We start from the raw sequence: 23,473 nt of genomic DNA, 5'->3' as shown, positions 1-23,473 counted from the left end.
CAGCACACTACAATGCTCCCCAAGGACAGCCTTGCAAACCATGCATGTATATTTCAAAACCCAAGTTATTTATGGCCTCTTTCCTCTCCAAAGATCACAAGCAGCTTACATGCCTATATATAAGAATGTGAGCAGAACACTCCAACCTGAGCAAGTTATATGATTTTAATACGATTTAATATGATTTTAAACCCATGTTTAAGTGTAAGGGTTAAAACCCGAATGCACTGTCAGCTAACAAGCCCTACATGAGGATTTAGTGTTTTACCACCTGTGAGAGACTACCATACATAAGGACTTCCAGACTTTTCCCAATTCTCAACATCACTGTCCCCAAAAGCATAGTTTATATTTACTCAAAATGAGGAATAAATGAGGAACCAAATCACCTAAATTTCGATACTCACCCTTCCTGAGATTGAGACAGATGCAAGGCAACAGCCAAGCCTGCTGAAAGAGACTGGGTTCAGATGTTTTCCCCTTTCCATTTAGGCTTGATGTAGCAGAGCTGCCCAACAAAGCAGCAAGGACCGACATCTTCAGCCCATCTCACGGAACAAGCCAGGAATTCAAGGCCCCATGTAGGACGACCTCTCAAATAGAAGGATTGTTTTATTTCCCCACATAAAAACTACAGCTGTATGCAACTGATGGGACAAAAGAATGCTGAATTTTCAAAACTGCTGATTATTCTGATGAAAGAAAAGCTTCCTATTAAAGTCATCCAATCTTTTTGGGAATCAGGACTGCCTTTAGTCTTAAACTAAATGCTTGAGTTATTTAAAGCCTGCAAACAACTGCAATGCCAAAGGCAGATATCTCAAAGACAACACAGGAAGCATTTCTCAAGAACATGAAAAAATGCTAAGTGATGCTTAACAGAACTGGGAGACATTTAAGACAGGGAAGGGCCCAGACCCCATAACCCGACAGCCAATTGAGTTCCACAGACCTTACCCAACGAACAGCCACAGTGAGGCACACAAACTGCACACACGGTCCCATTACACCAGCACACAATGTAGACAACAGCAGTTTTAATGTTGTGATTAAACACACAATACCAGTGCTTCCAAAACAAAGCCCGACAGATGTAAAGGTAGGTGGATTCCTGTGAAACAAGGCCATATCCAGTGGGTTACTATGTTTAAGCTGTTTCAACAACTATGTACATATACACAGACATGTCTATAAAACTGGGGAGGCACCATGTATGTCATATTCTCTCAGACACAGAACATGCACACAGCCATGGACTCTTCCACATCAAACACACCCAACTCAGCAGGACTTGCTTTGTATAGCAGCACACAGAGCCACAGAGAGTGGCTACTGAATCACATCTCTTTGCCCTGAGGTTAGATGGAGATGTAATGGTTTGTATGTGCTGGCATTACTTCCCATGAAATATTCCCATTTCTTTCCACTTTTTTTTTTTTTTTTATAATTAAATCTTGCACCAACTTTATCCCTTCATCCCAATTACTGCACTGTGCTGGGATCCTGATTTGCTTCTTCCCTCTATATCCTACATAGTTTTAAACACAAAAAAATGAAGAATCCCTTCCAGATATCTTTCCATCTTTTCTTCCTGTGTCTCAACCATCTTACTAAAGGCTCTTCCAAGCCTTTCCTCTGGCAGCCATTTACGTGTTGTACAGATTAAGCCTTCCATTTCCAGCAAACCTAGGCTCTCTCATTACTGCAAAAATAGCACTGATGCAGACATTTCAAAATGCTTTTTAGTTTGTGTGCACTCACTGGGATGACTGTGAACAGCACAAGAATCACACACTACAAAGATTTCAGAAAGATGCTTTAATGGCCTCTGTGTGAAAGAATAGTTGGAGTTTCTGAATCACTTAACGAAAACAGGCAATTCTACTTCTTATTTTTCACTAAGAATCATAGAATGGTTTGAACTGGAAGGGACTTTTTGTTATGTTCCAGTAAAGCTGCTTCACTGTAACCATGCATATTGCACAATGCCAATGTCAGGCTCTGGTGTCATCAGGAAATTCCCATTCGGGTAACTTCCATTCAGTCCCAGCCAAGAGCACTGCAGTGCACTTTGTGCTCACACCCCACTGCCCAGAGAGCAGTGCCCTAAGCAGCCCAACAGCCAACAAAGTTTATTACAAACACCAAAAATACAACATTAAGGACGCATCTTCGAAATAATCTGGAATAACACCACAGGGAGAAAATTACTGACCAAATCCACTTGTTTTCCCTCAAATTAAGTACACAAAAAAATGACAGATTATGCAACAGGAAGAAAACAGCTCATGTAAAATAAATAATGCCTTCTGTTTCCAACAAGCTGAGAGCATTTGCTAAGAATTTCCCACTCTCCCTCCCTTCTCTTACTTTTAAAATACAGCTCTACTTAGCTAAGACTTTCAGAAACGTGACCCCTCCCACAGCTCCAGAGCATCCCCCAATAATTAAACTGCACAGCACCACACAAGCCTCCTGTTTCATATGGGTTGCCATCAGGTTTTTGGTAGCAAAGAGCACAGGGGGCAAGAATCTACCCAAGCTGCATAACCTCTCTGATGGTTCCCCCTCTACCGAGCAGTTCCCTCAGTAAGTCACATACGGTCATATTTTCCCCATGCATCAGCAGAGAAAGAAAGCTGAGACCCACACAAGACCCTGACAGCAGAAGCACTGTGTTCAAAGCAGAAGTTGTCTCCTATCAGCCTAGCTAGAGAAGCTGCACACAAAGGCTCCTTAACAACCACGGAGGAACTGCCAGACTCTGCTCGCCAGGTTCACTTCTGTCCCCTCCATTTCTGCAGTTTTCCCGTTCCTGCCTGCTCTTTCCAACTTCACCTTTGTGGTAACAGGACTCCAAGCTGCCCAGGGACATAATGTGGAGACATCCGTCCGTGCAGACAAAGCTACATGTGTCAGTACTCTCACGTACGGCTACTGCAAAACAAACCAGGAAAAGGGAGAGGAAGGCTGCATGATAGAAAGAGCAGCTGCCATCAGTGAAAAGCCATCGCCGCCCATAACCTCTAGTGATGTCTGTTGTGGCTCAGGTACTTAAGATGTACATGCAAAAGACAAATGCACCTGCAACTTGAAAAACTTGGGAAGAATCCCAAGTCTGGAGGAAGAACAGTCAGGAGCAGCAGAACAAATTGTGGAAGAAAGAGAAACAACTTTTAATTTATTTTTTCACACCAGCCATCAGACCCAGGTCAGACTCCAGACTGCAGCTGTAGGAGCTGCAGAAGCTCCTCCGTCAGTACTTTGTGGGCAATGTTTACTACACACGTTCTACTTGCCGCATCTCTCACCGCCTTCTGATCGCACAGGGATAAGCATCTGGAAGGGCCTGATCTTCAGCCCTACAGCCATGCTTCCTGGCACATCACCCCTCACACATCACCTTCATCTCAACCCACAAGGGAAGGCATGCTGCACTGTGCCCAACCATTCAGAGATATTTAAGTGGCCCAGTGACTGCCTTCTATTTGCCTCTTTGAGGGGAGGGGCAGCAATGAGCTGAACCTCAGGCTTCCAAACTGCTATACAAAGAGAAGAAGCAGCTCCAAAATCTGCTTTTCCTCTCAGCTCACTGAAGAACCGCCTGGCCGAGGAGTCCCAACAGAAGCCAATGTGCTGAGCCTTCAGAGGAGACATGAATGAGAGGTGACCAGGGGACAACCCAGCTTGTGGGACTTATGGGATGCCCAAATATACCCTCTCTCTTCATAGTTCTCTATGTTATCTAAGGATTCTAGAATGTTATCTGGAACTCAAGCCAGCACATTTAGCAGTCAGATCATTTTAGTATTCAGCTCATTTTGGTCTTTGCCAATGTTTTAAAATCCACATCGCTCAGGGAGAGAGAGTGCAATTTTTTCTTAAATTATCCCAAACTCTAGAAGGTAACATCTTCCTGATATTCTCTTTGCATAAAAGATGGTCAACAAATATACACAACGCTGAATTTGTTCCCCACTGCCATCTTACAAGACTCTGCTGCAAGCAGCACACCGGAGCAGGGTTCCACAAGATGAGAGCCAGGACAAAACCCTTCTGCAGCCCAGCTCTCAGCAGCAAAAGTGATCTAAAGAAAAAAAAAGAAGGAAGACACGCAACATAGAAGGTGGAAAGAGAGAGAGAGAATAAACCAGACAGCCCTGGAAAAATTTCTCATTATTTCTGTAGAACAATAAATAAAACTGGGAAGTTCTATGGCACAGAAAGTTCTGAATGTGCTTTGTAGACCTTCCAAGTACAGCAAAGATAACCAAGGACATGAACCTGGGTGGTAACAATGTCAATGACCGCATTCCAAAATCAGGGAGCACTTAGGTTAGCTCACTGATACATCAACATCACACTGCACCCTCGTCACGTCAGATGGGAAACGTGGAGCTGGAATTATTCACTGCTGCTGGAAGGGAAATCTCACCTCAATTCCAGGAGCGAGCAAAAGAAGTCCAACAGCTCCACACCTGATCAACACCTGTCACTTTTGTAAGGCAGACAAAGCACCTGCCGTTCTCTTTCCCCAGGAGCCTTCCCCCAGCAATGATCCTCCTGCACTTGGCTAACTTACCTTCTGCCGTTCCAAATGCCTATGGAAACAGCAGCAGGATCCACACACGATTAAATGCTAGCCTGCACTCAGCCACACTGCTCAGCTACCAAATGTTTGTTCTATAGTTACTGTTCAACATTTCCCTCTCTTTCACTGCTGCACTGACCGGATGCAAGGGTGGAAGCTTGCAAGAGCTGTAACTCAGTGGATCACTTTGTGAACCAAAACAGTTATTCCAAATGTTGTAAGTTTGCCTCTGTAAACCTACAGCAATTCTGGTTCAATTCCAGCATCAATTCATTTACAAAGACACTTCTGAACACGGATCTAAATCAAACCCTGAAGTCAATAACACTGTTTAAGAGCTGAAACTCGAGACCGTCTCCTCTCAGTTCCTGCTGCCACTAAAAACAGATGCAGAATTCAGCTGGGATTTCTGCCTTTGCTTCCAACTACACATCACAACTCTGATTTAAAATTCTTTTTATCATCCTCTAAAAGAGCACGTAAACATTCAAGCCTAATGTGGGAGGGCGGGAATCCTGATACACAAGCTGGTGATCCATAATCAAGGTGAGAAAAATATTCCACATGAAATTTTAAAGCACTGATGACATCACCTTGATGGAAGGGACATCAACCATAAAACTAGCCAACAAAGAAGGAAGCTTGTGCCCTATCCAGTATGCAGCTTTACGTGCCATCTAAGTGAATGGAGGTGACACACGACAAGGATTTCTGCATTTCGCATTTCCACTCGCTGGCACCTTTTTCATGGAAGTCTACAACAGCAGTGTTCAAAGTACTTATTTTGTATTCTGCTCAACAATAAGGAATATTCAGCATCCCACAAGAAGTAAGAATTACAACAAACCACCTGCAGTTCTCAGTTCAGCTTCCTATCTCACTGCTCTTCCACACGAAGTTACGGAGGTGGCACTGAATGAGTTATACTGGAAACTAATGACACTCTGCAGAAATCAGTACTGTTTGCTCCCAATGACATGTAGAATAATGGCATGAGATAAACAAGCATCCTTCTAAAAAAACAGCTGATTGCTCCCAACAATGTCAGCTGAGCTTAAAAAATAATGCTCTGCATATTTATTTTTTTTAAATAGGCCACGTCTGAAATTTTTCAGCTTTTTTGGCATGCTCAGGGCATTGTTTTTAAATTGTTTCAAACTGAAGAGTACTGTTTCCAAACAGCGTGCTGAAGAACTTTCACTTGAAGCCCAGCAAGCTTCCCAGCCAGCTGCAGCGGAGTTGGCAGCACACACTGCTCTGCAGCAGCAGCCTTGCAGCTGAGGCTGCTTGGCTTGGAGAAGCCTCACCGAGGAGCTCATCAGTGTGCAGAACTACCTGATGGGTGATGTGAGGAGCAGGGGACAAAGCCAGGCTCTTTTCAGAGGAGCCCGGGACACAACAAGGGGCACCAAGTGGGTCACAGGAAGCTGCCAGAGCACTTTGTGACCACGTGGCCGACTGCACTGGCACAGGGTGCCCCGAGAGGCTGCAGGGCCTCGTGCTCACAGACATCCACAGCCATGTGGGCACGGCGCCGAGCCACCTGCTTGGGGTGCCCTGCCTGGGCTGGGCACAGAACCACCAACCCAGAGGTTCCTTCCTGCGCCTCTCCTTACCAGCAATCCTGTTTTAGCCACCAAAATATATCCCACTATTTTTGAAAGTGCAAATCTGCATTTCAGTTCCTCTTGAGACGCTCTCCACCCTAAGGCAAAGCAACAGGAAAAAAACACAACCTCAAAGGCTTTCTGAATTGCCTCCCCCACATTCAAACCCGCAGCAGCTATAAACGCTCACACAGTAATTAGGATCTCTACTGGGGGCTAAATAAGGCAAATGCAGCTTGCTGACTGAGACAGAAAAAGACCATGAGCGTCCTTCTGCCCATCAGATAGACAGGTACAGATTTAAAAATAAGGCTGGAACACTTTGTAAAGGTTTGTCTTCTGGATATCTACTCAATCCACAGCACATCTGTCCAAATAACTTCATTACTATGCCAACCTGAAGCGTTTCGGACTAAAACACAGAATTCACCTGAATACATTTCACATTAAAGCATATCCCTATTCCTTCTATACACTCCCACATATGGTCTGAAAATTCAAGTTCTCAAATGCCAAAAGCATCCAATTTTCCCTCAGGTAATCCAAAGTTACACTCCTTGCTTTTTGCACAGCACAGCACCCAGGATCTGCAACACTGTCAGTAACCAAGCGCAGGCAACCCCTGCAGAGTGCATTCCCCTGGTGAACCAGCAGTTCTCCTCAGTTACCTTTAGTGGGTGAGCAGGGAAGCAGAGGTTTCCCCCCCCCACGTTGCTGCTCTCCTCCCCACTCTCCCAGCTGTCTCGGGTGGCCCAGCAGAAGCTGCTCCAGCACGCCTTCACACCGCCGCCATCCGGCTAACACGACTGCTTTAAGAAGCCAAAGCATGCAAACAGACGCTCTGCAATCTCTCTTTCAAAAAGCTCCTTAAAATCCATTTCTTCATCCATCATCATTTCAAACCCTCTTCATTCTCCACCAACGTGACCTGACTTACTGCTGGCACGTGCTGCTTATATAGGCACCTTTCAGTACTTGAGGGGAACTTAAAAGATGGAGACTGGCTTTTTACATAGTGGATGGTGACAGGTCCAGGGGAATGATTTTAAAACTAAAAGAGGGAAGATTTAGATCAAATATGAGGAAGAAGTTCTTTACTCAGAGGGCGGTGAGGCCCCAGCGCTGCCCAGAGCTGTGGTGCCCCATCCCTGGAGGAGCCCACGGCCGTGGCTGTGCCCTGGGCAGCCTGAGCTGGGGGGCACACAGCCCATGGCACAGGGGTGGAAGGGACCTTAAAGTCCAACCCAAACCGTGCTGTGATTCTGAGAAGTTTCAGATGCCCCAGTCCTACCAATCAAATCCTTAAATCAGGTACCTTGAATCACACTGTCCCACCTGTAGGCTAGGAGGTTGTTCTCACCTACGTTATTTTAAGTCTGCAACACATTCTTGAGAATGTAACAAAAATGCCTGCTCCAACACAATGCTTCACGTGTTTAATCATCACATCATTGTTTTCTACAATCATTTCCAGTAGGCTCTCTCCACGGCATTGACACATTGCCCCATATTATTACATCTCATAAGTTGACATTCACAACCACTTCGCAAGGAAAAAGGTCCCCAATTACATTTTAAATCAGAAGTCACTGTATGCCCCAATGTGCTTCTCACGAAACTGATCCTTGACATCATCAGACACAAAAATGCAATTGATACATTGCACACAACCTTCATTCATCACATTTAAATTCAGTTTCGCTAATAAGGAAGGACTGAATTTGGGATGGTTGAAAGTTCAACTCAGCACCAGCAAAAATAACTTGCTATCAACAACCTTCTTCTCAACAGTCTCCAGGTATTGTTTTGGTAGCAACTCACCACACCCCTGAGATAGCATAGAGATCTACTCTAACACTGCAGCATTCCAGCTGCCTCCAGGACCTTTTGGACTGTCAAAATGATGCAACATAAATCAAAAAGTGTTTTGAAGCCATTTCATTCCTCAAAAAGCCTCACGCAGCACTACCACAGCTCTGCCATTCAGCAGCGGCTGCAAAGCACCCCAAGTGGGGTTTAGCACCAGGCATCCACTTCAAAGTCCAGAATAACACTAAGCAAACTTCTTCAAATGATTCCCCATTATATTCTATCCCTTAAGAGTGAGCCCAGAAACACCTTGCCTCTGCTGCCAATTCTTTTGCTTCCCAAAGACAACACAGAGGGAGATCTCTGACTTTCCTGAAGGGTCACACTACTTCAGGTCATTCCTCAACACCAATGCTGAGGAAAGCAGAACCCCCAGCCCCACAGCTCCCAAGTACTGGGGCACTCAGGTGGATAACTTCAGTGCTGGAAAGTTACAAAGAGAAATGACATTTTAAACAGCATGCTAGAAGGCAGGCATCCAACAGCTCTCACATGTTAGTGATAGCCAACAGCTAACTGACTGCTCTTATGAAAATCCAGTGAGTTAAAAGTAGAAATGTTTGGCTGTTTGTGTTGTGCTGCCCTTCCAGAATATGGAGTACCAGACTAAGAGGTTTATCTTCTCTAAATCTTAATAGACAGCTAAATATAGTAAAATGGTGATTATTTAGCACATCTTTAAAGCAACAATTTCCCTCTCAATTAATTTCCCATTCCTTGGATTAATTATCTACTCAAATTTACTTGATGCACCCACTGCAAGAAGCTGAATGCATTTCCTGTAAATTAAATTGCCCTCAGAGATAATGGCATTCCTAGAAGAACTTTGACTATGCCAAGAAACAATCCATTCTATTGAATGTGCCTGGATGGGTAGAAAGGAGAAAAGTGACAAGCACTGCCTCCAGAGACTTGTGGAAGTCTGGAGTTCGAACCTGAACAATGAGCTGCTTTCACTTACCCTCAGAGTGACCCTAACATAGTAGCACGTAGTAGTTCTTCATTAGCCCAAATAAGAATGAAGTGCAATGCAGACAACAAATCCAGAGATAATCACTACCAGCAGCAACTTTGGCCACTGTGAGCTTGTACTCAAGGGTCTTAAGGTCTACTGAGCCACAAATGGTCCAGATACACATTTCTATCATGATTAGTAACAAAGCTCCTACAAATTTCTGTAATGCTCGATTGGGAACTTCATCAGAGAAGTGGCAAGCAGAGCTTCAGCAGAGATGTCAAATAACTCCCACTCTGTCAGACCAGAATATGACACCTCACAACTGCATGCTGCCGCACACAGGAGCAGAAAGCACAGGCCTCTGTCCTTCCTGAGACTGGAAGAGATTCAAACAGTTCCTCGTCTTTCCTTGGAATCTCTGCTCTACTGTGAGGGCTGGTCCTAGAGGGGCAGTGATCCTAACTCCCAGGAACATAGCATGAAAGTGGACCAACCTCTGCACCTATTAAAAACCCAAACCAGCAGTTGTACTGAAAGCACATGAAGTGGAACAGCAGCCACCGGTTTTACTGGAAGGTGAATGGCACTGGAGGTGCTTCTCCTTTCCTGCACAGAGCGAGGTGCCTGCAGCTCCCCAGCACCCAGAGCCTGTCTGTCCCCACAGCACACTACAGAGGTGACAGCATCCCGCTGCCAACTCTGTGCTACTCGAGGAGCAGGTGCACCTGGTTCCCTTACCTAATCTCTTACTGCGTTTCTTCCAGGTTGCTTTGTTATCACTGAGTGCCAGAGTCCTGAGTTCTGGAGCCACATCCCCAGAACATTACTACTGCACCAATCGCCAGGGCTGAGGCACAGCATGCTCCCACCCAATTCTAACAGAACTCACACAGAAGCAGTGTTTCAGATGTCCCCTCATCTTTTATCCTAGCGGCACGAACCAGCATTGCTTCTGCATCACGCTGGAGGTGTGAGGGCCAAGGAGGCTGTCCCACGGGTAGAAGATGACTTCAGCAGGCAGAACACAAGGAAAGAAGAGGTTCTTATTACTCAGAGCTCTGTCATTTGAGCACAGCAAAAGAACAAAGAATGGCTTAAATCAAGTATCTGCTAAAAGCTTTCATGTTTCAAGCCCACCCTCCTTACAAACAGCATTGTGGAAACAGACAGGACTGCAGAAGGAAGGCAGGGAGAGCCTGCTATGGACTGGGCTTATAAAATATTTAAGCAAAGCATGTGACCACTGACAACATGCACCTTGATTGAACAATAGGCTCCATGAAAACAAAGGGTTTTTTTCCCAAACCTTTAGTGTATTAATATCTGCAGGGGAGGAAGGAAAGCAGAAGTTCTAAAAAAACCCCAAAAGCCATATACAGGGGAACACATTCCAAGTTTTAATAGCACAGCTCCTGAAAAGCACACTTGGTAATACTATCCATGCTCTAGTTCAGAAATAGACACGGGTACACTAACAGATTCTCAATCCACACAAAAGCATACCCAAGTGGAACAACCCTGCTGAGAAGAAAGCTCTCACGCTCCTCCAGTTGGAACTTCAGCAGCTGTGGCTCTGCTCTGATGCTGGACAAAACCAAGCCAAGCTGGGCTTTAATAATTGATGAAGCTCCCACCCCAGCTAAGGCAGCCAGTCAGCTGTACAAGAGTATAAACACACAGAGCCTGTACAGCACACCACAAGTGAAATTCACTTGCTTACTAGTGATGGAAAGATGTGATGGAGACTACAGGCTCTAGCTGAGAACTTCTGAAGTCAACACCAGCCTAGACAGGAATTAACTTCTGGGATAAACCCAATATGGGACTACTGTACAATTTATTTTCAGTATGTTATCAATCCTGCAGACATAAAATATTCAAAACTGTTTTATGGAAGTTTCTCTACTCTCCACAACTAAATAAAGACAGAGCAGCATAGCCCTGCTGCTATCACTGGCTTCAGAAATAATTGGATTTTAATTAAACCCAGAAGACGAATGAAAAATTGATGCTACACCAGCACAAGTTTCTGCTTTTTTTTTTTTTTCTTTTTCTTTCTCCTAATAAAGGTGACACATTGCTGCCACTTTTACAACCACGAATAAAACAATTCCATTTATTTCACTACCATACCATGGGATCCCCTGACTGAAGGCAGGGGTAGCACTGCACACCAGCGTCCCTCTCTGCTGGCTGGTGGCCCAGAGGGGCACACAGGGATGGGACAGGAGGAGCAGCTCCAGGTCACCAAGCCGCAATCCCTGCAGGTGTCCAACATCTCATGTAGGGAAAGATTCCTTCAGATTTTATAAACCTTGTGAGTGAATAAGTTAACTAAAAAGAATGTCAGTACCAAAAGGGAAAGTAATGACGACTTGCACTTAAGACACTTTACAGACACACTCACGAACCATCTCCGTACTGTAGGGATTCATAAGAGCAGGCTGCATTCTGGGACATGTCAATTAAAATTAAGAATGAAATAACTCTGTGCAACGGTGCTGAATGGCATTTTCTTTCAAGAGACCACAAGTTCAAACAGATCTCAGCCCTGCAATCAGATTATTCTTAACTCTTTCATTCCCAACGCAAGTGACCAGCTCACCAGAGGCGGACGCAGAGCGCTGGGTGCCCAAAGCCTGCAGACACAGCGCTGCCAGGAAGGCTGTGCAGCTCTGAGCTACCGTGAAAGCAGGATTCAGTCTACAACTGCAGATACAGTAAGAACAAGAAGAAGCAGGAAGTGCATGCAACAGTCTGCTCCTACAACCAGTCAAACCAAGAAGAAGTTTGAGGAATTTGCTATCAGCAGTCGCCATACTGAGATTATTTTGCCCAATGAAGAAAGCAGCCTTCACACCTCCTGCCCAACCGTGCTCACAGTACAGCTCAGCACCAGGCTGCTCCACAACACTCCTGGTGAAACAAGGCTGCACTCGGCTCTGCATCCCTCCGACAGCTGCAGGAAACACACCATCACACACCTGCACAACAGCACTGCCACGTGCATCAAGCGCCCCAAGTTACCTTGCTGCTCAGCACCACACAAAGCAGAGTTAAGGAAGAACAGAGGTACTTTTTCCCACTGTTCGCTACCTACAAGTGCAGTCTTTGGTACCCACATCAAATATTTAAGAAACACACATGTATGCGTGGCACATCTCCAGTGTCAATTTTAAAAGACTTTAAAATAAGCATTTATATTTTAATTCTCAGGACAAAGCAAATTCTCTCTGTCCCTTTAAAAGAAAAGCAGGGATGTCCATGGATAGAACAGAACACTTTGGAGAGTTCTAAATCCAGGAAGAGGGGATAAGTGCAGGGCGAAGAACCCAACAGTCTTCATAAATATTTCTGTGACTCCACTTGCCAAACCAGTATCCACATGCCACAGCTCCGCCAAGTTTCTCTGAAAACAAGAAGATTCAAAGGGCAACAACTCACGAAGCACACCCACACGTCTGCAGTGCATCTACACAGGCACACATGGCTCCAGCTGCCGTGGATGTGACCCTTCCCTCAGCATCCCACACATGACAGATGTACCAGCAGCCCTCTCATGGAAAGCCTCCAGAACCCAGCACCCTGGGCACGGCCGCAGCACAGGGTTTGCCTCACCTCGTGCTTGGAAGCAGCATAGGGAGAAAATAAAAAATCACATTTTGAGCAATGGAAACTTTGTGTTAGCATTATTAAACTGAAACTGTAACTCTCAGTGTAGCAAAAGAAAGTAAAACAAAATAAATGGATCCCGTGCAATGGGAGCAGAAGGATGATTTTGACTGGAGACCCAAACCCAAGCAGCAGAAAGGCTCAGGAGGTCAGAACGATGTCACCCTGGATTTAAAGCCCCTTGCAGCCAGGTGCTTCAGCTCCGCCAAACAGCCTTACTGTGCTCTTTGCATCTGCTGCCACTGCCATGGAAACAAATAGGAGGCATCTCTTTTAGAGTATTTAGATACTTCAAAACCCAATCCATTAGAAAGGGTGGAAACGTTTCCAGCAATCAAACTGAACAACACTCCCCCTCTCTTTCTCTCTACGTTTTCATAAAACTGACAAAAAATACTTTTAATAGATTAAAATACAGAAGCTGCAGCTGCCAATGCCAAGGTCTTTCTGTCACTGTTACACAAATAAATCAGCACTTCTTTGCATCTACTGCTGTGGACAAAAGAGAAGAGCATAGTGTCACCTCCTGTTTACTTCTTATTTACTGGATGTTATTCAAAGAAGCTCTTTTCTCATTGCCTACATCTAAAATGAGCGATGGCTGCCATTTCTGATGTAATAACAGACATCTCTTCCCTCCAGAAATACTCTGCTAAGAATACTATATCTCAGAAGCACAGCATTATGCCTTCAAATTGCCAAAGGTGCACATTACTGTGCAGCCCTGGCATCGCTGCGCTGGTGGCACCACTGCTGCTGATGGCTGAAAAGCTGAATAGGAAAAAGAAATGGGAAGTGATAAGATCGTGTCATAAAATACAAGACAAATGTGCTGCTGTGACCAAGATTCATTCTAACCTCAGGTAACACAACATCGTGTCACGCTTGACAGAAAGAGAAAGAATGACCCAGATAAGATGAAATTGCTAAGGACAAACATGAAGTGTTCCTCATCAGGCATACATATGTTTACATAAATTTGCTTATATTTACATACACTAATGTGCGCAATTCAGTTGTTAAGAAGTCTGTAAATGCATCACAGCCCAGTCCGTTTGGCCAAAGAGCAGAATGAGGAGCCAGGCAGTACAGCCTCCTTGTTAAAACATGACAAACAGGAATTGAGATGGGGATTGCAGCCCCAGGTTCTGATACTGCGCTATTGCTAGGGCACAATCACCTTGCAGAACTGAATTAATGCCATAACTAGAGGACCTCAGAAGATCCCATATATTTTATTAAATACCTAGCAACTTAGCTGCCAGCTGAGAAAGCAAGGACAAGTTTTCTGCATAACAGACTTATTGAAATTTCATCCAGAAAGCTCCATGTTTTCAACCCCCACACACCAGCCAGCATTACCTGAACTCACTCCCAACATCTGTGCTCACTGCCTCCCTTTCTCCAAAGCAAAACAGAACTCCACTTTCTCTCCTACTTCTATCTACTCTGCTTCTCTGGCTGGACACCACCCCTCCTGTAACAGCAGGCAAACCGAGTGCTTTCAACAATCTCTCTGTGGCTTCATGCACCCATAAACCAAGGCGTGGTTGGATGTCTCAAAAGCTGAACTTTGGGGAATGTTTCACGTATTGCTATGATGCTGCCCAATGAAGCAGGAAGACTACAAACTTGCTGCTGGGGAGCAGGGCATTCAGCTACTGCTTTAGGAGGTGCTTTCCCCTGCTTACTTCCTTTACCCAAAAGAGAACACCAACAAGGAAGCACCGCATCCATGACATCCAAAGACCTCTCTCATGAGTTTCAAGAATCACACAGAATCAGGGAATCACCCAAGCTGGAAGGGACCCATAAGGATCACTGAGCTCAACTCCCGGCTCCTGAAGGACCACCTGAAAATCAGTCTGGGTGCATCGTCCAAACGCCGCTTGAACTCTGGCAGCCTGGTGCTGCATCCCCCAGGCAGCCTGCTCCAGGGCCACACCACCTCTGGGGAACAACCCCTTCCTAACAATAACCTGATGCTCCCAGTGCAGCTCCACACTGCTCCCTCGGGTCTTTTCACTGTCACCAGAGAACACGAATGCTCATCAGATGTGAAGACAGTCTCTCCTCTGGTACTGATAGATGGCTGTACTTAACAAGGTCTAGTAGCAATAAAAGGAAGAAGCAACTAGGCAGTAAAGAATTTCATTTGCAGCATACCAGATAATTTCAAAACATTACCAACACAACAAAAAACAACTGAGGCACAGTAATGCTCAGGCAGCATTTAGGGGAAGTAATGAAACGCAGCTTTTGAGTTACAAGCACAGAAATAACCATTCCCTTTTAATTAAAGGCAACTATTAATATTATTAGTTACCCTTAAAAAAAAAACCAGAAAGTCTGCCAACAATCCAGCAGTTCAAAGGGACATCTCACAGCCAAATGCTGCGAAAGCAGTGAGAACCAAATTCTACAACCGTAAGCAGTATCAATACGTAATTTACGAGTAAAAGCTACCACTAACAAAGCCACTCTTGACTTCCACAGTATTCAGCATTTAAGTTGAAATCTTTCACAGCCCAGAAAAAGATCACCATAAGCACTGCCTCATTAGGGCATCATGACTATGATCTACAAGAGCTGCACTCTTAAACTAACAAAAACCATGTCTAGGATCCATCAGAGACTTGAAATGGCAAAGAAATCACCAAACCAGCCCAACTGGGCAGTGCTGGTGTCCCAGAACATGCTGCCACTATTTCCCAGATGGGCCAATAACCAGTGTGATGCCAGTAACAGAAAGCATCTGCAGGAATAAACGCATCCCTCTGAAGTTAAACTACATGAACAATAAATAGGAGCATTATCCTGGTCAACACTGCTTCCGTTAGGAAGAAGCTTTAAGGACAAACACTAACACACGTTCTGCCACGTACCCACGAACACCAGGACTTGAGGCAGGGCCACAGCACTGCTCTACAGAATTCACACCCACAGAGAACAGCAGCCCCAGCCTGAAGACCCAGGGTCTGTTCAGCTGGTGTCCAACAGGGGCTCAGGGGGTGCTGATACAAAGCTACTGCCACCTGCATGTTCTGTTTTACAAATAAGTCACGTTGCCCATTCAAAACCATTTGTTTTCCATTGTTGTAATACAGTACCATGTGAAATACAACATATAGTCTTATATACCGGTTTTCACATCAAGCCTACTTTAAACAGCCTGTATTAAACTTCTTAATCAAACAACTCTTTCTCATTTAAGCTTGGAAAGCTCCAGCCTTTGCAGCTTTCTGGTACAAACACTGATACACTCTGTTAAACGCACCACAAAACAAAGCAGCTCAGGTCCACACTGCTCTATGCCTGGAAGCCAAAAGGACCTTTATTCCCTTAACACCGAGTTCCCTGAGAACTATTAAATCAAAGAGAAATGCAGATGGTTTCAGATGCAAAACTTGCTAAAACAATTTGAAAGAGTTTACAATTCAAACAGCAGAATAATCCCCATCATCCATGGAATCATTCACATCTCAGGGCTCCACCATCCACAGAGGGACCGTACCACATCTCACAGCTCCAGAATGAATGACAAGCCTGCAAGATGAAAACTCTTCTGAATGTTCAGCATGATTCCAATCACTGTTACACTACGTGCATTTAAAGCTACACTGCTTAAATCAAATTGCATTGCTGTAGCCACAGCTCTGCAAGCAAATACGTTTTGTATGGTACAAAAATAAGCCCCCACTTTCTAGTTCCATTTTGGGCTTTCAGGAACATCTCCTTCTCTGAACAATAGGTCGGCTTGGAAGTTTTACTAAAAATAAAAGTTCAGAGCTGTGCCAAGCGATTTAGCTTGCAGAGGCAGAAATTCCCAAGCTCAAACACTCCCCACGTCTACTCAGAAGAATTTTTACTTTATTTTTCTGAATGCCAAAGAGGAGACAGCGATGTGAAGGATAGCTGTGTGGGATCAGCCAAAAGGGAAAACTCAGGCATTTCAATTTCCTCCTGTAAGCAGGTGTGGGCTTGACTCATCAAAGGGGCAGAGAACACCATTGGAAGTAATGAATTTTCACATTACTGCAGTGCACAGGGAACGCCGAGTCCATGGAAACATCACCCTCAGTAAGACAGAAGAGATCACGCCTGCCATTTGTAGATACAAAAGATTATGAGCTGTGCCCAGAGAAAGCAGGACTTCAGCTCCCAAAGCTCGTAAAGCTTCTCCCAGGTACAGTTACATTTGTTCACTGCTCAGGCATGCAGAGAAGTGACTAAAAGAACAACAAAGCTGGGCTGCAACCTAATGAAATACGTGAGGCACAAAGGACACGGTGAAATCAGAGCGATCTGAGTTTCAGTTTTCCTTTAAATAGTAATCTGAAACATTGTCTAATCTCAGGATTTGACTGAGGGACTCCATTCACTCCTAAACCACTCCTCTCACTGTATCCCACAGCTGAGGCACGGGGAGGAATCAGCCGTTCCCCACATCCTTAAAAGGCAAAACAAAAACACAAGAAAACCCACGCACACAATTCTACATTCCATTTTTCACTAGAAATAAAACCCTTCAACGTAAACCAAGCACCACCTCCTACTATCTGAACTCTGTTACCACCACAAGCACCGCAGTGCCCACTTCCTTCTCTGTGCTGCTGCCACAACCCGCCGGCCCAGCAGCCCTGTCCCGCTCCATGACACAGGATGCCATCCATGGCAGAGCCAGACCCCCAGAGAAGCTCCTGGCACAAGTTAGAGGCACCCTGCGCAGGCAGCTTCCAACAGTTACCATCACCTTTTTTTCCCCATTCTATCTACAGCAACAGGCATTCCTACATTACGATGACATTTTGCGTGCACACCTTTCTTTTTTTCTTTAAGCTTTTATTTTTAGCAGCTGTGGTGCAACTGAAGCAAACCTCGTGGTCAGCCCGGCGCAGCCCCTCAGCCTCTGGGACAGGTGGTTCTGGGGCAGCCGGGAGGCAGCACTGAGCGCCGTGCTGTTACAGGCTGCACTCACACACACACCAACCCTTGTGTCCCAACAGCTCACGTCAGCACTTTCACAAGAAAGCAGTTCTAGTGACGATGCTGTCACACGTCGCACCTCCAAGAACACATCTTCCCCAAGACTTCCATGGCTGACAAAGACCCCACCAGGCCAGTCGCCAACGCACCACTCCATTTTTCATCCTGCCAGCTCCAAGCTTCCACGCTTGCTCACATCAGCATCATCCTCCAGCAGAATGCTCCCAGGACAAGGTGCTGGGGAAGGGCAGCTGACTGGGCTCAGGACACGAATTAGTCATGTTTGCAAAGTATTTTCCAAAGCAGAAATAACAGAACTGAACAATTTTCACCAAAAGTCACCAGGTGACTCCTTTCCCCTTCACAACGTTATAGCCCCAAGGCAAGCCAGCATTTGAAGTTTCAGGACCAGATCAAAACCGTACGTCATACAGTACTCCGAGCATATTTTAGCAGTTACAGACTCCAAGGAAACTCCAAATTTCATGAACTCTGTACAGATAGACTAAAGAATTCCAGGCGTACATGGACAAACTTCAGCATCTCCATCCACAGCCAGCAGCAGCAGAGGGAAGAGCCAATGCAGAGCACAGGACATGCCAGCCCTCCCATTACAGCCACAAGAACCGGCTCTCCGTGTGCATTTGCTCCACCAGGCTTCCAAGGTGCAATGCTGCTCTGGGGCCCAGAACTGCGGCTGCTCTCAGCTGAAGTCTGGAGGAGAGCTGGAAGTCACACCTGCTCCTTTTTAGTTACAATCAACAACTGTCTTAGCTCAGGCTTTAGATGTGAGGAGTCTCTAAAGGCACTGAGTCTTCAGTTGACATGATGGAAACCCCTTCAGCCTTTGTATATATGGATTGTGTAGGATTGCCACTTGCCTTAACCATTTATCCATTCGGCTTAATTTTACTTAATTGTGGTCGTTAAAGTTAAAAAATTACTTTCTAAAGGCTCTGTAACTACACAATAAATTTCTCTGACAATGCAGTTTAGAACTGCTGCCTTTCATTAAGCAAACCATTCTCTAATATGCTGTTGCAGCATCAACTCGATCAGTTATGCTGCAGAAAGGCCTCAGAATAAATCAAGAGCCCATCCTCCACCAGAAAAGATAAAGTAACACTTCTCTGTCTCACCCTCAGCTGTGAAAGCAGCATGAAAATTAAAACCACAGGCATTTTTGTTGTTGTTTTGATGTGGAAGAAGAATTTACAAATTAACTGTAATGCATGACCTGAAGTGATTAACGGTAATCTTGCACCGCTCGAGCTTCTCCTCCTATCTACACAGAAAGCACAGAAGATGAGAACACAGCTCCGTGTGCAGAGCAGAAGGCATCAAACATGCCGTTAGCATTCTGCCCTCTGCTTTTTATTCAAAGAAAAAACAGAAATCCCCCAAAGCTGCCACCCATCCAGGTACACCAAATGAGCAGCTTGTGCCGTGCCACCGCGCACCTCAGGGCAGGCTCTACACTGCCCAGGGCAGCAGCAGGTCCTACACAGCTCAGAGCCCTCCGCCCAAAGGACGCAGGGTGCGGGACGCAAATGGCACACAATGCAGGCGACCAAGCCGGGCCCCCAGCGGGCAGGGCAGCCACCACCGTCATATCTAAGGGGAGTGAGCACAGAGGGGCCTGGCTGAAAGGGCTGCTTTCCTCTGAACAGAAACCCGTATCCCATTTGCATCAAGAAACAATTCAGCATTCTGCTGCCGGGATGGAAAAGCAGTGCGCAGCAAGCTTAAAGCAAGCTGAAGCACCTCCAACAACTCCAGAGCAGTGAACTTAAATCCAGGGACGCGCCAGCAGCACGTTTTACATTCCTCTCCCCAAACACACTATTTTAAATGAAGAAAGGAGAGAAGAAAAAGGATACTTAAAGAAGTCTGCAGCAACTGCCCCCCACTGTCACCTGCGCTCAACAGAGCAGCCCAGCACCAGCTGGAGCTGTGGGGTCACCGCAGCAAGCACCCGCACACACAGAATCACAGAATCACAGAACTGTAGGGGTTGGAAGGGACCTCCAGAGATCATCGAGTCCAACCCCCCTGCCAAAGCAGGTTCCCTACAGTAGGTCGCACAGGTAGGCATCCAGGCAGGTCTTGAACATCTCCAGAGAAGACCTGACCTCACACAGCAGCCTGCTGGCCTTGCTATCTACCTGCCTGCCCCAGCTTCACTCTGCGGTGCCCAAAGACACCCCAAGGCAAAGAAGGACATCTGAGATCTCCCACTAAGTTCATTATTAGCATAGCAGTTTAAAATAACGTTTACGCAAAAAATAGAAGTTATATTCCCACTACGTTCAGCAACGGAATCAAAGAGCGCCGCGTGGGAAAAGCAAACATATCGCACAGCACAATAGCCAGCCTTTCCTTCTCCAGAAGCGCTATTCCTAGCTGCTCTACGTCAAAGAGTTCCCCAGATCTACTGAGCGGGATGAGAAGGTCAAAGAAAACAACAGTTGGCTTTCTCCAGCGTTTCACCAGCGAGCACAACAGGCAGCGGCAAAACCCCTCCCGCACGCTCGGCTGGAAAAAGCAGCCCGGCGTCCCCCCGGCCCCGCGAGGACGCGAGTCGCGCACTGACCCGTTCGAGTTCCGCAGGCATGGATGCGCGGCGCCGGCCGCACCGCCCCCGGCACGGACGCGCCCCGCTCCCCGCGACCCCTCGGAGCGCGCAGCCTCCCGCTCCGGCCGCCTCCGCAGCCTCGTTCCCTCGCGAAGCTCGTTCCTCCCGCGACCCGAGCGGCTGCCTCCCTCCGTCCGGAGCCCATCCGGAGCGAAGAGCCCCGCGGAGAAGCGCCGCCGCCGCCCCGAGGGGAGGGAACCCCGCTCACGCGGCTCCGCTCCCGCCGCCCGGGCCCCGGGGGCGGGACCGACGGGCGGCCGGGGCCGGGCCACGCCCGACGGCTGCAAGAGCCCGGCCGGGGGGCGCGGGGCGGGGCCGCCCCCAGCCGAGCCGCGTCCCTCGGGCCCGGGCCGCCGCCGGTGAACCGCGCTGCCGCGTGCGCGAGACAAAGGGGGAAAGCGAGCGGCGGCCGCGTGCCGGGGAGCGCGGCGCGTCTTCCACGAGAGGGACGGCTGGCGACGAGGCACGAGAAAGGAAAGTGCCCGGCTCGTTTACTTTTCGTACCCCGCTCGGAGATTCCTAATGCAGCAGCGGCACTGGAAGGTCATCTGCAATCGCGGCTTCCTCCCTTTCGGACCTTGCACAGAAAGTGAGGCTGACGGCTCCAAGCGCGGCTGGCCTCGTTTCTTAAAACCATTCACCTGCACGCAGACCTGGCCCGCGTTCGTGAAGATGCCGTCTCGCCGAAGTACGCGTTAGCACAACGAGCGCCAGCTGTGCCGCACCTTCCTCCCCCGCCCCGGGGCCGCACGCCCTGCCGGCAGCTCCCAGCGCCGTGCTGCTGCTGGGCTGCGCGCCCGGAGATGGAAGAGAGCCTTCCGAAGGGTCCAGTCCTGGGCTGGAACCCTTCTTTCCGCGTTCTCTGAGAAACCGCAGAAAGGAGACGTACTGATAAGTACGGAGACGAGCGGTGCGAGAACGGGACGGGCAGGCGGGCACGAAACGACCGCGGGCAGCGCTGAACGCTGCGCGGGGTGCCGCCTTCCAGCTGCAGCCCCCCGAGCCCAGGGTAGGGCTGGTTTTGCTCGATTATACCGGGGCTCCAGCAGCAAACCGAAGCAATAAATAAATCCAAGCCTATAACAGCTGGTGGCTGAAGAAGGGTAATTAGGGACTGAAAGCTACTGGAATCAAATTAGAGACTGTCCTGGAAAACAGGGATGGTCGGAGCCAAAAGAACGAAAGGAAGGCGGAGCACAAGGGAGTTTCCTGTAATTCCCAGAAGAGGCACCTTAGCAGAAGGGCGCCTTTTCATCCTAGCTTTGCAGTCCCTGAGAATTCTAAAACACACTTCCAGCATTAGTGCAATTAATGCGTCAATTAATACAAATCTCACCAGATAAACATGAAAAAATGACATTTAACACAGGTAGGAACGTGTCAGACATTTAATCCTCATTGCAGCTCTCCTATTGCAGCCCTAGTCAGGGTTCCAGCTGAACACCAGAGCCAAGGTTGGGCAAGTGAGGGGCAGAAGACAGCAGAGCTGCATTACCCAGCCCTGGGCAGTTTGGTTCAGCGTTACAAAGGCTGACAAAAGCAATGGTAGATTTTCTGCAAGGTTTGGCTGCAATAAAGTATTTGCTGTCGTGGGCAGAAAATAAGTCCATCTTAAAGACAGAGAACTCAGATGCAACTGGTAGCAGCCCTCAATAAAATACTTAGAAGTCAAAGCAAAGCAGAAGGAATGCATTTCGTCCCAGTGCCCTGTACTTGCACAGCTCTCCCCCTCCCAGCTATTCTTCAGCTAACTAACAGAGCTCCACTTTTGTTGAGGCCATGCTGGCACAGAAAAGCACCATTCAATTTAGGCATGTACGTGGACATGTGCCAGACCTCCTTACACTGTCAAAGAAAAAACCTTACAAAGTCTATATCCATAGGGCGTTGTGGCAACCACGTGTGAATGCACAACGATGAAACCAAAAACCTTCCTGGCAGACTTGCCAATTCTCTCACACTGCAAACCCCCCGGTACATCTGCAAGCCTGCAAGATTAGCACTGCCAAAGTCTGAAGTGCCACCTTCCAGAGTTGAGAACAATAACTTCCTCTCCAATATGTAGTAGATGTTGGGAGGCCTTCTGGTTATAAGGTAAACTTTTAAAATATTCTCACTCAAAACCAAAGTTGTTTTTTTTTTTAAGCAAAGAACTTCCTTTATTTTTTTTTTTATGAGCTTGCAATATTTTGGAGCTCAAATACTTCTGAATGCTGGGGCTTGGCAATACCGAAGTAACTAATTTCCTAAATAAGAGTTATGGATTAGATCCCTGAGGTGATACTCAATTTCCAAATTCTGGCCACAAACACACCATCCATCAGTACCGAACTGCTGACTACATCCCACAGTTGCCCCTTCCCTCCCCACTCCCCTTTTTAACTGAACTTTAATTTCCTAATTTATCACGTTTCCTACTGCCAAAAGCAGGCTGAGAACTGCCTTTTCTCTCTCGGAGAAATAAAGCACACAGGTAGGAAGAGCTTTAATTTTCTGGGAGACAGACAGGCACAGTATCTGGGCCAAGTTCTCCTTTTCATTTTCTCCCACTACCCTTAAAAAATTTAAATCAGTAGTGCTGCACTATGGCTTGATCTGCTCTCAGGGGCACTAAAACCAAAACAGTTTACAGCTCTGCCTGGAAACACAACATACGGCCCAGCAATACGTAACACCCATAAACCCAACCGGGCGAGAAGTCACAAGATGAATCAGGAATTCCAGGTAACCATAGAGGCAAAAGCACCCACAGCAGCTCTCAGCATCAGACAGCTTCTGTTCACATGGGTACCTTGCACACCAAGGTTGTATTTATTGCTGCTCTAGGGATTCCATGCCACAAATATACCAGGTAAGTGAGAGTACTAAAGAACAGCACACCACGATGTATCACTGAGCCACACTGTGATTATTTTAATGTGGGCAGATGAAAACAAGAATTTTTACTCCCAACGTGCATTTTGTAATCTCTCACTGTTATTTCCATCATTTTTGTTTGAAAAATTCCATTGATCCCTTCAAGGCATCCATACTTGGTCCCAAATTGTTGCACGACTCTTGTAAGACAGAACCACTGTGGCACTTGTAACATTTAAAAATCCTTTTGCTTTCATATTGCAAGGTTAGAAACAGAGATGAAGCCAGATACCTTCATC

The 23,473-nt window shown here is 46.7% G+C and overlaps 1 protein-coding gene across 15 annotated transcripts in view; it reads right to left on the bottom strand.

Annotated features, from left to right (window-relative positions):
* Positions 1-23,473, bottom strand: part of ARVCF (ARVCF delta catenin family member) — a 211,577-nt gene that overhangs the window by 103,837 nt on the left and 84,267 nt on the right. For 2 of the 15 annotated variants that reach the window (XM_048963939.1, XM_048963940.1), the window contains exon 1: positions 20,277-20,550. The exons of the other annotated variants lie outside the window; for them this stretch is intronic. In XM_048963939.1, coding sequence (XP_048819896.1) covers positions 20,277-20,297 — 21 coding nt within the window. In that variant the 5' untranslated portion in view covers positions 20,298-20,550. Of the gene's footprint in view, positions 1-20,276; positions 20,551-23,473 lie in introns of those variants that run through there. 15 annotated transcript variants of the gene reach the window in all.

The sequence above is a fragment of the Lagopus muta genome, chromosome 17, assembly GCF_023343835.1.
Source record: "Lagopus muta isolate bLagMut1 chromosome 17, bLagMut1 primary, whole genome shotgun sequence".
NCBI classification, from domain to species: domain Eukaryota; kingdom Metazoa; phylum Chordata; class Aves; order Galliformes; family Phasianidae; genus Lagopus; species Lagopus muta.
Note: the sequence above shows the minus strand (reverse complement) of the source record. Positions and strands in the feature narration are given on the sequence as shown.